The sequence below is a fragment of the Heterodontus francisci genome, unplaced genomic scaffold (assembly GCF_036365525.1).
Source record: "Heterodontus francisci isolate sHetFra1 unplaced genomic scaffold, sHetFra1.hap1 HAP1_SCAFFOLD_840, whole genome shotgun sequence".
Taxonomy (NCBI): domain Eukaryota; kingdom Metazoa; phylum Chordata; class Chondrichthyes; order Heterodontiformes; family Heterodontidae; genus Heterodontus; species Heterodontus francisci.
The window spans coordinates 124,311-137,085 of record NW_027141701.1 but is presented as its reverse complement, the minus strand read 5'-3'; the positions used below and the strand labels follow the sequence as shown (position 1 = coordinate 137,085).

Genomic DNA, 12,775 nt, shown 5'->3' with positions numbered 1-12,775 from the left:
AAAAAACCATCATTCTCAAGGTATACGGTCACTTCCACACTTCTGCAATCAGAACAGAGCATTTAAGGGAGTTTTGTGACTTTGTTGGCATGGAGGAGTGCAATCTGTTGAAGCACGTTGTGATCAGGTGGCTTTTTCTACTGCTGGCTATTGACAGATTGTGGAAATGCTGGAAAACTCGAACAAGATCATTTCAGAGTTTAGGTGAGCAAGAATGCCCCAAAATACGATGGAAATGCTTCAGGGATGAGGAGGTTGCTAATGACGTGGCTGAGCTTTACTTTCTCTTTCTCAGCATTGCTCAAACTATTCACTTTATCAAAGCTTTAGAGGCCAAGTCGTTCAGCATCCTCTTGGTGTATGAGCTGATTTAATTAAATTAAATCAATCAGATTAGAGAACATAGGAAATTGGAGCGAGTAGGCCATTCAGCCCCTTGAGCCTACTCCACCATTTAACTAGATCATGGCTGATTTTCTACCCTAAGGGCATCCTCCTGCACTATCCCCATATTCATTGATATCTTCAATATCTAGAGAACTATCAATCTCTCTCTTGAACACACTCAATGACTGAGCCTCCACAGCCCGCTGGGTTAGAGAATTCCTAAGATTTACTACCCTCTGAGTGAAGAAATTCATCCTCATCTCAGTCCTAAATGGCCTAATCCTTAATCTGAGACTGTGGCCGCTGGTTTGAGACTCCCCAGCCAGGGGAAACCTCCATCCTGCATCAACCTTGTCGAGACTTCGAAGAATTTTGTATGCTTCAATGAGATCATTCTTCCAAACTCAGGAGCATACAGGCCCAGTCTCCTCAATCTCTCCTCATAGGACAATCCCACCATCCCAGGAATCAGTTTGGTGAACCTTCGTTGCACTCCCTCTATGGCAAGTATATCCTTCCGGAGGCAAGGAGACCAAAACTATACTCGACACTCCAGGTACGGTCTCACCAAGGCTCTATAAAATTGCAGCAAGACATCTTCACTCCTGTACTCAAATCCTCTTGCAATATAGGCCAACATACCATTTGCCTTCCTAATTGCTTGCTGTACCTAGAGTCATAGAGTTCTACAGCACAGAAATAGGCCCTTTGGCCCATCGTGTTCGTACTAGCCATCAAGCACCTAACTATTCTAATCCCATTTTCCAGCACTTGGCCCATCGCCTTGTATACTGTGGCGTTTTTTTTTTAAACACCTGCATGTTACTTTTTAGTGACTGATGAACAAGGAGACCCAGGTCCCTTTGGACATCAACACTTCCCATTCTCTCACCATTTAAGAAATACTCTGGATCCACATTATATTCCACCTGTCATGTTCTTGTCCATTCACTTAGCCTATCTAAATCCCCTTGAAGCCTCTTTGTATGCTCCTCACAACTCACATTGCCTCCTAGTTTTGTGTCATCAGCATAATTGGAAATATTACATTTGGTCCCTATATCCAAATCATTGATATAGATTGTGAATAGCTGGGATCCAAGCACTGATTCCTGCCATACCCCAGTAGTCACAGCCTGCCAACCTGAAAATGGCCCATTTATTCCTACTCCATGTTTTCTGGTCATTAACCAATTCTCAGTCCATGCCAGTATATTACCCCCAATCCCATGTGCTCTAATTTTGCTTACTTACTCTTGTGTGGGACCTTATCGAATGCCTTCTGACAATCCAAATACACCACATCCTCCGGTTCCGCCTCATCTATCCTGCTAATTACATCCTCAAAATATTCCAACAGGTTTGTCAAACATAATTTTCCTTTCATAAATCCATGGTGACTCTGCCCAATCCTACCATTATTTTCTAAGTGACCAGTTATCACATCCTTTATAATAGATTCTAGCATTTCCCCTACTAATGTCGGGCTAACATGTCTGTAGTTACCTATTTTCTCTCTCCCTCCTTTCTTAAATAGTGAGTTTACTTTTTCTACCTTCGATATGATAACTACAATTACACAGGGTATAGTTGAGGTCACACCTGGAATATTGTGTGCAGTTTAAGGAAAGAACGTACTTGCCCGAGATGGAGTATAACAAAGGTTCTCTAGACTGATTGCAGTTAATTGGCCTATAAGAAGAAATTGAGTATGGTAGACCTATATTCCCTGGAATTTAGAAGAATGGGAAGTGATCTAATTGGAATATACAAGATTCTGAAGGGGCTTGACAGAGTAGACACTGAGAGGTTGATTCCCCTGTTCGGGGAATCTAGAATACGGGGTCACAGTCTCAGAATAAGGAGTTGGTCATTGTAGATTGAGTTGAAAAAAAAATGTCTTCATGCAGAAGGTTGTGAATCTTTGGAATTCTCCACCCTAAAGAACTGTGGATGCTCACTCATTGAGTAGATTCAAGACAAAGGTTGATAGATTTTTGGGTGCAAAGGGAATGAAGGGAGGGGAGGACGGTGCAGGAAGGTGGAATTGAGATAGAAGATCAGCCATGATCTTTTAAATGTTGGAAAAGGCTCAATAGTCTATTCTTGCTCCTATTTCTTAAGTTCTTTTGAGACACAGCAGGGGTAGGGGAACAGAGAGAGACGAGTTGGGGGAGTAGAGAGACACAGGGGGCTGAAATTTATAGTCCTGTCACCATAATCGGCGGTGGGCGAAAGCAGGGCGGGCTGCACATTGCACAGCCCCCGCGATATTAAGTGCGGCGGCTCATTTAAATAGCCGATTCGGACCGCCCACCACGATGACATGGAGAGGGCGGCTGTCCGTCCCCGGCAACAGCGTCAGCTACTTTTGTGCAGGCGCTGAGGCCATTTTTAAAGGGCTTCCAACCCTAGATTTCAATTTAAATATTTAAAGAGCGATTGATTTTTAAAAATTAAATAAATTGATCTTGCCCCTCTCCCACCAACCCCCCCCAATAACCATCGATTAAATTACCAGCCCTCTCCCCCTACAAAACAGTTACCTTGCGCACCTGACCTTCCCCCCACAATGTGCATCAACTTTACACTTCACCCCTTCCCCCCCATCCCCTGCACCAATGAGATAACTGTGACCCAACTCCCTCCTCTCCACACAGAGAAACACACCTGCTCCGCCCTCTCCACCAGTGTTCCGCCTTTAATCCCTGGACGGGGATCCGAAGGTGTGGGATTGCCGGCCACTGACACAAATATCACACCAGGACAGACGGCGGGAGTGTAAAGGGAATTTCTTTGTTTATTTAAATTAATTTATGTATTTAAATTGGGCTCCCGACGCCAAGCGGTGGGAGTGCCGCCATGAGGCCTCGTCACCGCCGGCAATATCGGGCCAGGCCTTCCCGGCATCATGGTCTGTGGTGAGCCTGTCCCTCAGGCATTTTCCGGACTCCCCACACCACAACCCCTGATGTCAGGGGGTCTGTAAAATTCTCCCCAGGGGAACAGAAAGGCATGAGGAGTGAAGAGAGAGAGAGAGAGAGAAACAGGGTGTGGGAAGAAGAGAAAAACTAGGGAGGGTGGGGGAACAGTTAGAAATGGGATGGGAAATAGATATGGAGGGGAATAGTGAGACACAGGAGCGGAATAGATCGAGAGACATAGGAGGGGAAAAGATAGAGAGACACAGGAGGGGAATAGATAGAGAGACACAGGAGGGGAAAAGAGAGACACAGGAGGGGAAAAGAGGGACATGGGGAGGGTTCAGAGAGAGACGGTGGGGGGGGGGGGGGTGTGCGTGGTGGGATAGTGACACGGGAGTTGAGAAAAACCAGGGGAGTTGGGGGAATAGAAACATACATAGAAACATAGAAAATTGGAGCAGGAGTAGGACATTCGGCCCTTCGAGCCTGCTCCACCATTCATTATGATCATAGCTGATCGCTGTGGTTAGCACCGCAGCCTCACAGCTCCAGCGACCTGGGTTCAATTCTGGGTACTGCCTGTGTGAAGTTTGCAAGTTCTCCCTGTGTCTGCGTGGGTTTTCTCCGGGTGCTCCGGTTTCCTCCCACAGCCAATAGACTTGCAGGTTGATAGGTAAATTGGCCATTATAAATTGCCCCTAGTATAGGTAGGTGGTAGGGAAATATAGAGACAGGTGGGGGATGTAGTAGAAATATGTATAGGATTAGTATAAATGGGTGGTTAATGGTCGGCACAGACTCGGTGGGCCGAAGGGCCTGTTTCAGTGCTGTATCTCTAAATCTAAATCTAAATCCAACTCAGTAACCTGGTCCCGCTTTCGCCCCATACCCTTTGATCCCTTTAGACCCAAGAGCTATATCTAACTCCTTCTTGAAAACATACAATGTTTTGGCCTCAACTGCTTTCTGTGGTAGTGAATTCCACAGGCTCACCATTCTCTGGGTAAAGAAAGTTCTCCACATCTCAGTCCTGAAAGGTTCAAGCCCTGTTAGAATTTTATAGGTTTGTATGAGATTCTCCCTCACTCTTCTGAACTCCAGCGAATATAATCCTTAGCGACTTAATCTTTCCTCATACCTCAGTCCCGCCATCCCAGGAATCAGTCTGTTAAACCTTTGCTGCACTCCCTCTATAGCAAGAACATCCTTCCTCAGATAAGGAGACCAAAACTGCTCACAATATTTCAGGTGTGGCCTCACCAAGGCCCTGTATAATTGCAACAAGACATCCCTGCTTCTGTACTCGAATCCTCTCACTATGAAGGCATGGAGTGTCAAATAGATATGTGGGGGGAATAGAGAGATACGGGAGGGAGGAATAGAGAGACATGGGGGTAGAATAAAGACAGATGGAGGAATAGAGAGACATGGGAGGGGATATAGAGAGTTACTGGGGTGAAAATAGAGCAGCAAAGGGGTGAAATACAGAGACACGGGGGGCATAGAGAGAGAGAGAGACGGATGGGTGTATAGAGAAACATTGTGGGGGAGGCAGTTGAGAGACTGGGGTCTAATAGAAAGACACCGTAGTGGAACAGTGAGACTTGGAGGGAATAGAGAGACATGATGGGGTTTGGGGGGCGGGGGGGGGAGGGGTTGGGGGTTGGGAATAGAGAGACACTGGGGTGGAGTAGAGAGGCACAGAGTGGTGTAGAGAGAGATGTGGGGGAGGAGGCAATTGAGAGATGGGGGTCCAATAGGAAGACACCTTGGTGGAAAAGAGAGACTTGGAGGGGAATAGAGAGAGATGGGGGAATAGAGAGACACGGAGAGAGGAATAGAGAGACAGGGTGGTGGAATAGACAAATATGGGAGGGGGAAATAGACACAACGGTGGGGAATAGAGAGACACGGTGAGGCTTGAATTTAGGAATATGAGACAGTAAATAGACATGAGGAAAATGTAGAGAGAAACAGTGGTGCGGGAATAGAGAGCATTGTGGGAGGGCAAGGTCTCACCACCCGTCTGGTTGGTCCGGTTTAAGGCGGTCTGAATATTGGTCTGTCCAATGTGCTCCGAACTCCGCAGGATCTGTGTCTGCTGTTCCCAGTACTCAGGGCCCTGACTCTCCGCCATCCACTGCTGCCGAGAGATTACTTCCTGAAGATTGCTGTCGTAGTAATCAATCGTAGCATCGTCCACATAACCGACGGCCACAAACTCTGGCAGACCAGGAATCGGGGTCATTGCCGTGTAGAAATACCGGAGAGAGTGAGATCCTGAAACACAGAAAGACATCAGGCATGAACCCCAAAACACCAACCCAACAGAGAGAAAGAGAGAGAGAGAGACATCAGGGCATCAACTCCAAATCACCAACCCCACAGAGCGAGTGAGACATCAGAGCATGAACCCCAAAACACAAACCCAACAGAGAGAGAGAGAGAGAGACATCAGAGCATGAACCCCAAAACACCAACCCAACAGAGAGAAAGAGAGAGAGACATCAGGGCATGAACACGAAAACATCAACACCACAGAGAGAGAGAGAGAGAGAGACATCAGGGCATCAACCCCAAATCACCAACCCCACAGAGCGAGTGAGACATCAGAGCATGAACCCCAAAACACAAACCCAACAGAGAGAGAGAGAGAGAGACATCAGGGCATGAACCCCAAAACATCAACCCCACAGAGAGAGAGAGAGAGAGAGAGAGAGAGACATCAGAGCATGAACCCCAAATCACCAACCCCACAGAGCGAGAGAGAGACATCAGGGCATGAACCCCAAAACACCAACCCCACAGAGCGAGTGAGACATCAGAGCATGAACCCCAAAACACAAACCCAACAGAGAGAGAGAGAGAGAGAGAGAGAGACATCAGGGCATGAACCCCAAATCACCAACCCCACAGAGCGAGTGAGACATCAGAGCATGAACCCCAAAACACAAACCCAACAGAGAGAGAGAGAGAGAGAGAGACATCAGGGCATCAACCCCAAAACATCAACCCCACAGAGATAGAAAGACATCAGGGCATCAACGCTAAAACACCAACTGCACAGAGAGAGAGCTCAGGGCATGAACCCCAAATCAACAGCCCCACAGAGAGAGAGACATCAGGGCATGAACCCCAAAACACAAACCCAACAGAGAGAGAGAGAGAGACATCAGGGCATCAACCTCAAATCATCAACACCACAGAGAGAGACATCAGGGCATAAACCCCAAAACACAAACCCAACAGAGAGAGAAAGAGAGAGACATCAGGGCATAAACCCCAAAACACAAACCCAACAGAGAGAGAGAGAGAGAGACATCAGGGCATGAACCCCAAAACACCAACCTCACAGAGAGAGAGAGAGAGAGAGAGAGACATCAGGGCATCAACCTCAAAACATCAACACCACAGAGAGAGACATCAGGGCATGAACCCCAAAACACAACCCCACAGAGCGAGAGAGAGAGAGAGAGACATCAGGGCATGAACCCCAAAACACAAACCCAACAGAGAGAGAGAGAGAGAGACATCAGGGCATGAACCCCAAAACACCAACCTCACAGAGAGAGACATCAGGGCATGAACCCCAAATCATCAACACCACACAGAGTGAGAGAGAGAGAGAGAGACATCAGGGCATGAACCCCAAAACATCAACCCCACAGAGAGAAAGAGAGAGAGACATCAGGGCATGAACCCTAAAACACCAACCCCACAGAGAGAGAAAGAGAGACATCAGGGCATGAACCCCAAAACATCAACCCCACAGAGAGAGAAAGACATCAGGGCATGAACCCCAAAATACCAACCCCACAGAGAAAGAGAGACATCAGGGCATGAACCCCAAATCACCAACCCCACAGAGAGAGAGAGAGAAAGACATCAGGGCATGAACCCCAAAACATCAACCGCACAGAGAGACACATCAGGGCATGAACCCCAAAACACCAACCCCACAAAGAGAGAGAGAGAAAGACATCAGGGCATGAACCCCAAAATACCAACCCCACAGAGAAAGAGAGACATCAGGGCATGAACCCCAAATCACCAACCCCACAGAGAGAGAGAGACAGCAGGGCATGAACCCCAAAACATCAACCCCACAGAGAAAGAGAGACATCAGGGCATGAACCCCAAAACAACAACCCCACAGAGAGAGAGACATCAGGGCATGAACCCCAAAACATCAACCCCACAGAGAGAGAGAGAGAGACATCAGGGCATGAACCCCAAAACACCAACCCCACAGAGAGAGAGAGACATCAGGGCATGAACCCCAAAACACCAACCCCACAGAGAAAGAGAGACATCAGGGCATGAACCCCAAAACATCAACCCCACAGAGAGAGAGACATCAGGGCATGAACCCCAAAACAACAACCCCACAGAGAGAGAGAGAGAGAGAGAGAGACATCAGGGCATGAACCCCAAATCAACAACCCCACAGAGAGAGAAAGACATCAGGGCATGAACGCTGAAACACCAAACGCACAAAGAGAGAGAGAGAAAGACATCAGGGCATGAACCCCAAAACATCAACCCCACAGAGAGAGAGAGAGAGAGAGATCAGGGCATGAACCCCAAAACATCAACCCCACAGAGAGAGAGAGAGAGACATCAGGGCATGAACCCCAAAACACCAACCCCAGAGAGAGAGAGAGAGACATCAGGGCATGAACCCCAAAACAACAACCCCACAGAGAGAGAGAGAGACATCAGGGCATGAACCCCAAAACATCAACCCCACAGAGAGAGAGAGAGACATCAGGGCATGAACCCCAAAACACCAACCCCAGAGAGAGAGAGAGAGACATCAGGGCATGAACCCCAAAACAACAACCCCAGAGAGAGAGAGAGAGAGAGAGACATCAGGGCATGAACCCCAAAACACCAACCCCAGAGAGAGAGAGAGAGAGAGAGAGAGAGATCAGGGCATGAACCCCAAAACACCAACTCCAGAGAGAGAAAGAGAGAGAGAGAGAGACATCAGGGCATGAACCCCAAAACACCAACACCACAGAGAGAGAGAGAGAGAGAGAGAGACATCAGGGCATGAACCCCAAAACACCAACCCCAGAGAGAGAGAGAGAGAGAGACATCAGGGCATGAACCCCAAAACATCAACCCCAGAGAGAGAGAGAGAGAGAGAGACATCAGGGCATGAACCCCAAAACACCAACACCACAGAGAGAGAGAGAGAGAGAGACATCAGGGCATGAACCCCAAAACATCAAGGCCACAGAGAGCGACAGAGGGACATCAGGAGATGAACCCCAAATCCTCAACTGCGCGCTCACACAGACACCCCATCTCCCACAGATATCAGAGCATAAAGCCTAAAACAGCAATGCCATACATATATAGAGAGTGACATCAGGGCAAGAAGCCCAAACACAAAACCCACAGTGACAGTATATGAACCCAAAGATGCATCCAAGCAACACAAAATAGAGCCCATATGAATAAACACCAACACAACACAGAGCCCCTGTAAATAAACCCCAACACAACACAGAGCCCCTGGAAATAAACACCGACACAACACAACATAGAGGCCCTGTAAATAAACCCCAACACAACACAGAGCCCCTGGAAATAAACACCCACACAACACAACATAGAGCCCCTGTAAATAAACACCAACACAACACAGAGCCCCTGGAAATAAACACCAACACAACACAGAGCCCCTATAAATAAACACCAACACAACACAGAGCCCCTGTAAATAAACACCAACACAACACAGAGCCCCTGTAAATAAACACCAACACAACACAGAGCCCCTGTAAATAAATACAACACAACACAGAGCCCCTGGAAATTAACATCAATACAACACAGAGCCCCTATAAATAAACACCAACACAACACAGAGCCCCTGTAAATAAACACCAACACAACACAGAGCCCCTGTAAATAAACACCAACACAACACAGAGCCCCTGTAAATAAACCCCAATAAAACACAGAGCCCCTATAAATAAACCCCAACATAACACAGAGCCCCTGGAAATTAACATCAATACAACACAGAGCCCCTGTAAATAAACACCAACACAACACAGAGCCCCTGTAAATAAATCCCAATAAAACACAGAGCCCCTATAAATAAACACCAACACAAAACAGAGCTCCTGGAAATAAACCCCAACACAACACAGAGCCCCTATAAATAAACCCCAGCACAACACAGAGCCCCTGTAATTATACCCCAACACAACACAGAGCCCCTATAAATAAACCCCAACATAACACATAGCCCCTGGAAATTAACACCAATGCAACACAGAGCCCCTGTAAATAAACACCAACACAACACAGAGCCCCTGGAAATAAACCCCAATAAAACACAGAGCCCCTATAAATAAACACCAACACAAAACAGAGCCCCTGGAAATAAACCCCAACACAACACAGAGCCCTTATAAATAAACCCCAGCACAACACAGAGCCCCTATAAATAAACCCCAACATAACACAGAGCCCCTGGAAATTAACACCAATACAACACAGAGCCCCTGGAAATAAACCCCAACACAACACAGAGCCCTTATAAATAAACCCCAGCACAACACAGAGCCCCTATAAATAAACCCCAACATAACACAGAGCCCCTGGAAATTAATACCAATACAACACAGAGCCCCTATAAATAAACACCAACACAACACAGAGCCCCTGTAAATAAACACAACACAACACAGAGCCCCTGTAAATAAACACAACACAACACAGAGCCCCTGAAAATAAACACCAACACAACACGGAGCCCCTGTAAATAAACCCCAGCACAACACAGAGCCCCTATAAATAAACACCAACACAACACAGAGCCCCTGTAAATAAACCCCAGCACAACACAGAGCCCCTGTAAATAAACCCCAATAAAACACAGAGCCCCTGGAAATTAACACCAATACAACACAGAGCCCCTGTAAATAAACACCAACACAACACAGAGCCCCTGTAAATAAACACAACACAACACAGAGCCCCTGTAAATAAACACAACACAACACAGAGCCCCTGTAAATAAACACCAACACAACACAGAGCCCCTGTAAATAAACCCCAGCACAACACAGAGCCCCTATAAATAAACACCAACACAACACAGAGCCCCTGGAAATAAACCCCAGCACAACACAGAGCCCCTGTAAATAAACCCCAGCACAACACAGAGCCCCTGTAAATAAACCCCAACACAACACAGAGCCCCTGGAAATAAACACCAACACAACACATGGTCCCTGTAACTAAACCTCAACACAACAGAGCATCCTGTAAATAAAACCCAACATAACTCAGAGCCTCTGTAAATAAACCAGTACACATCACAGAGGGCCTGTAAATAAACCCCAACATAACACAACACAATACAGAGCCCCTGTTATCCATAGGGGTGGATTTATGCTCCAGCTGAACAGAGCTTTGGCTAGAGCACATCTGGAGAGCTGTGTTTAGTTCTGAACACTGCACCTCTGGAATGATCTATTGGGCTTGGAGTGGGTACAGGGCAGATTGATTGGGTTCAGGACAAATTGCTTAGATATGGCTCATATTCTCTCGTGTTTAGAAGATTAAAGGGTGAATTATTGAAGTGATTAAAATGTTACAAGAATTTGATAGAATAGATACAGCAAAACTACTTCCTGATTGGGGGAATGACGAATATGGGGATATAGTCTTCACATTGGAGCTATGCCGTTCAGGGGTGATGTCAAGAAAGACTTCTTCACACAAAGGCCAGTGGAAATTTGGAAATCGCTCGATCAAAAGGCTCTGGATGCTGGGGATCAATTGGAGTTTTCAAAATGAGAGATATTTGTTCACTAAGGGTATCAAGGGATAATGGAGCAAAGCTGGGAAACAACAAGAACTTGTATTTATATAGTGCCTGTGACATTACACAATATCCCAAAGTGCTTCACAGGGGCATTACAAAACAAAATATGACAGAGTGCCACATAAGGAGATATTAGAACAGTGGATCAAAAGCTTGGTTAAAGAGGTAGGTTTTCAGGTGTGTCTTAAAGGAGGAAAGTGAGTTAGAGAGGTGGAGAGGTGTAGGGAGGGAATTCCAGAGCCTGAGGCCTTGTCAATCAAAGGTAAGGGCACCAATGGTGGAACGTTTAAAATCAGGGATGTTCCAGAGGCCAGAATTAGAGCAGTACAGATATCTCAGAGGGTTGTGGAACCGGAGGGTGTTACAGAGGTTGGAAGGGACGAAGCCATGGAGGGATTTGAAAATATGGATGAGAATTTTCAAATTGATATTTGTTTAACTGGGTGCGAGTGTAGGTCAGTGAGCACAGGGGTGATGGGTGAATGGGATTTGGTGCAAGTTAGGAAATGGGCAGCAAGGTTTTGGATGACCGCAAGGTTACAGAGGGTAGAATGTGAGAGGCAAGTCAGGAATGTGTTAGAATAGTGACGTCTGAAAGTAACAAAGACATGGATGAGGTTTCAGCAGCAGAAGAGCTGAGAGAGGGTGATATTACAGAGGTGGAAATGGTAAATGAAGTTGAGGTACAAATCAATTATGATCAAATACAAATGCTGTTGCTATCGTTCTCTCTCTCTATCTCCATTCTGCAGTCCCATGTCCCTCACTCCCCCTAAAGTCTCTCTCCATTCTCCAGTCCCAGTGCCCAGTCTAGCACTGAAACCCTCTCAGAGCCCATTACCCACTGACCAAGGGTTAATGCCCCAGTACCCAGCCTGGCACTGAGTCCTCTCAGAGCCCATTACCCACTGACCAAGGGTTAATGCCCCAGTACCCAGCCTGGCACTGAGACCCTCTCAGTCCCCATTACTCACCTGCAGAGACTCCTCCACACAGGAGGACCAGTTCTATCACTCCAATCATTGTTGCTTCCCTCAACAGTCTGGGATGAACAGTTTGTGGGGAATCCTTTTCCCAAATACTGTCTCGGGCTCTGAGCTGTGTCCAGTTCAGACTGTGTGATTCCTCTGCCCCGTGTTCTGGGTCTGTGAGCTGTGTCCAGTTCAGACTGTGTGATTCCTCTGCCCCGTGTTCTGGGTCTGTGAGCTGTGCCCAGTTCAGACTGTGTGATTTCTCTGCCCCGTGTTCTGGGTCTGTGAGCTGTGTCCAGTTCAGACTGTGTGATTCCTCTGCCCCGTGTTCTGGGTCTGTGAGCTGTGCCCAGTGCTGATTGCATTAAATCAGAAGATGTTGTTGGTTATTCAGACTGCTGCATACTGATTGGTTCGTTGGCATATTTGTGTCCAATCAGAATAAAACTACAGTAGTCTCTGGGCGAAAAAGATTTAGAAACCAGGAGCTGTGAATTGAAAAAGGGAAAGGTTTGCAGAGTGAGTCTACCTCCAAGGAAGACCAGTGACACTCCAATGTCAATAAGCAGGATGGCAAATCAGTGTGGAGGGGATATTGGAAACTGTAAGATAAACAATGGGTTAAGGGAGAAGGTAGCTGT

The 12,775-nt window shown here is 46.9% G+C and overlaps 1 protein-coding gene across 14 annotated transcripts in view; it reads right to left on the bottom strand.

Annotated features, from left to right (window-relative positions):
* Nucleotides 1–12,490, bottom strand: part of LOC137364437 (class I histocompatibility antigen, F10 alpha chain-like) — a 40,090-nt gene extending 27,600 nt beyond the window's left edge. For 13 of the 14 annotated variants that reach the window (XM_068027656.1, XM_068027651.1, XM_068027653.1 and 10 more), the window contains exons 1-2: nt 12,138–12,279; nt 5,331–5,591 (exon numbers count right to left, since the gene is read on the bottom strand). In XM_068027656.1, coding sequence (XP_067883757.1) covers nt 5,331–5,591; nt 12,138–12,186 — 310 coding nt within the window. In that variant the 5' untranslated portion in view covers nt 12,187–12,279. Of the gene's footprint in view, nt 1–5,330; nt 5,592–12,137 lie in introns of all 14 variants that reach the window. The other variant, XM_068027664.1, reaches the window with a different exon arrangement.
* Nucleotides 12,491–12,775: the final 285 nt, after the last annotated feature.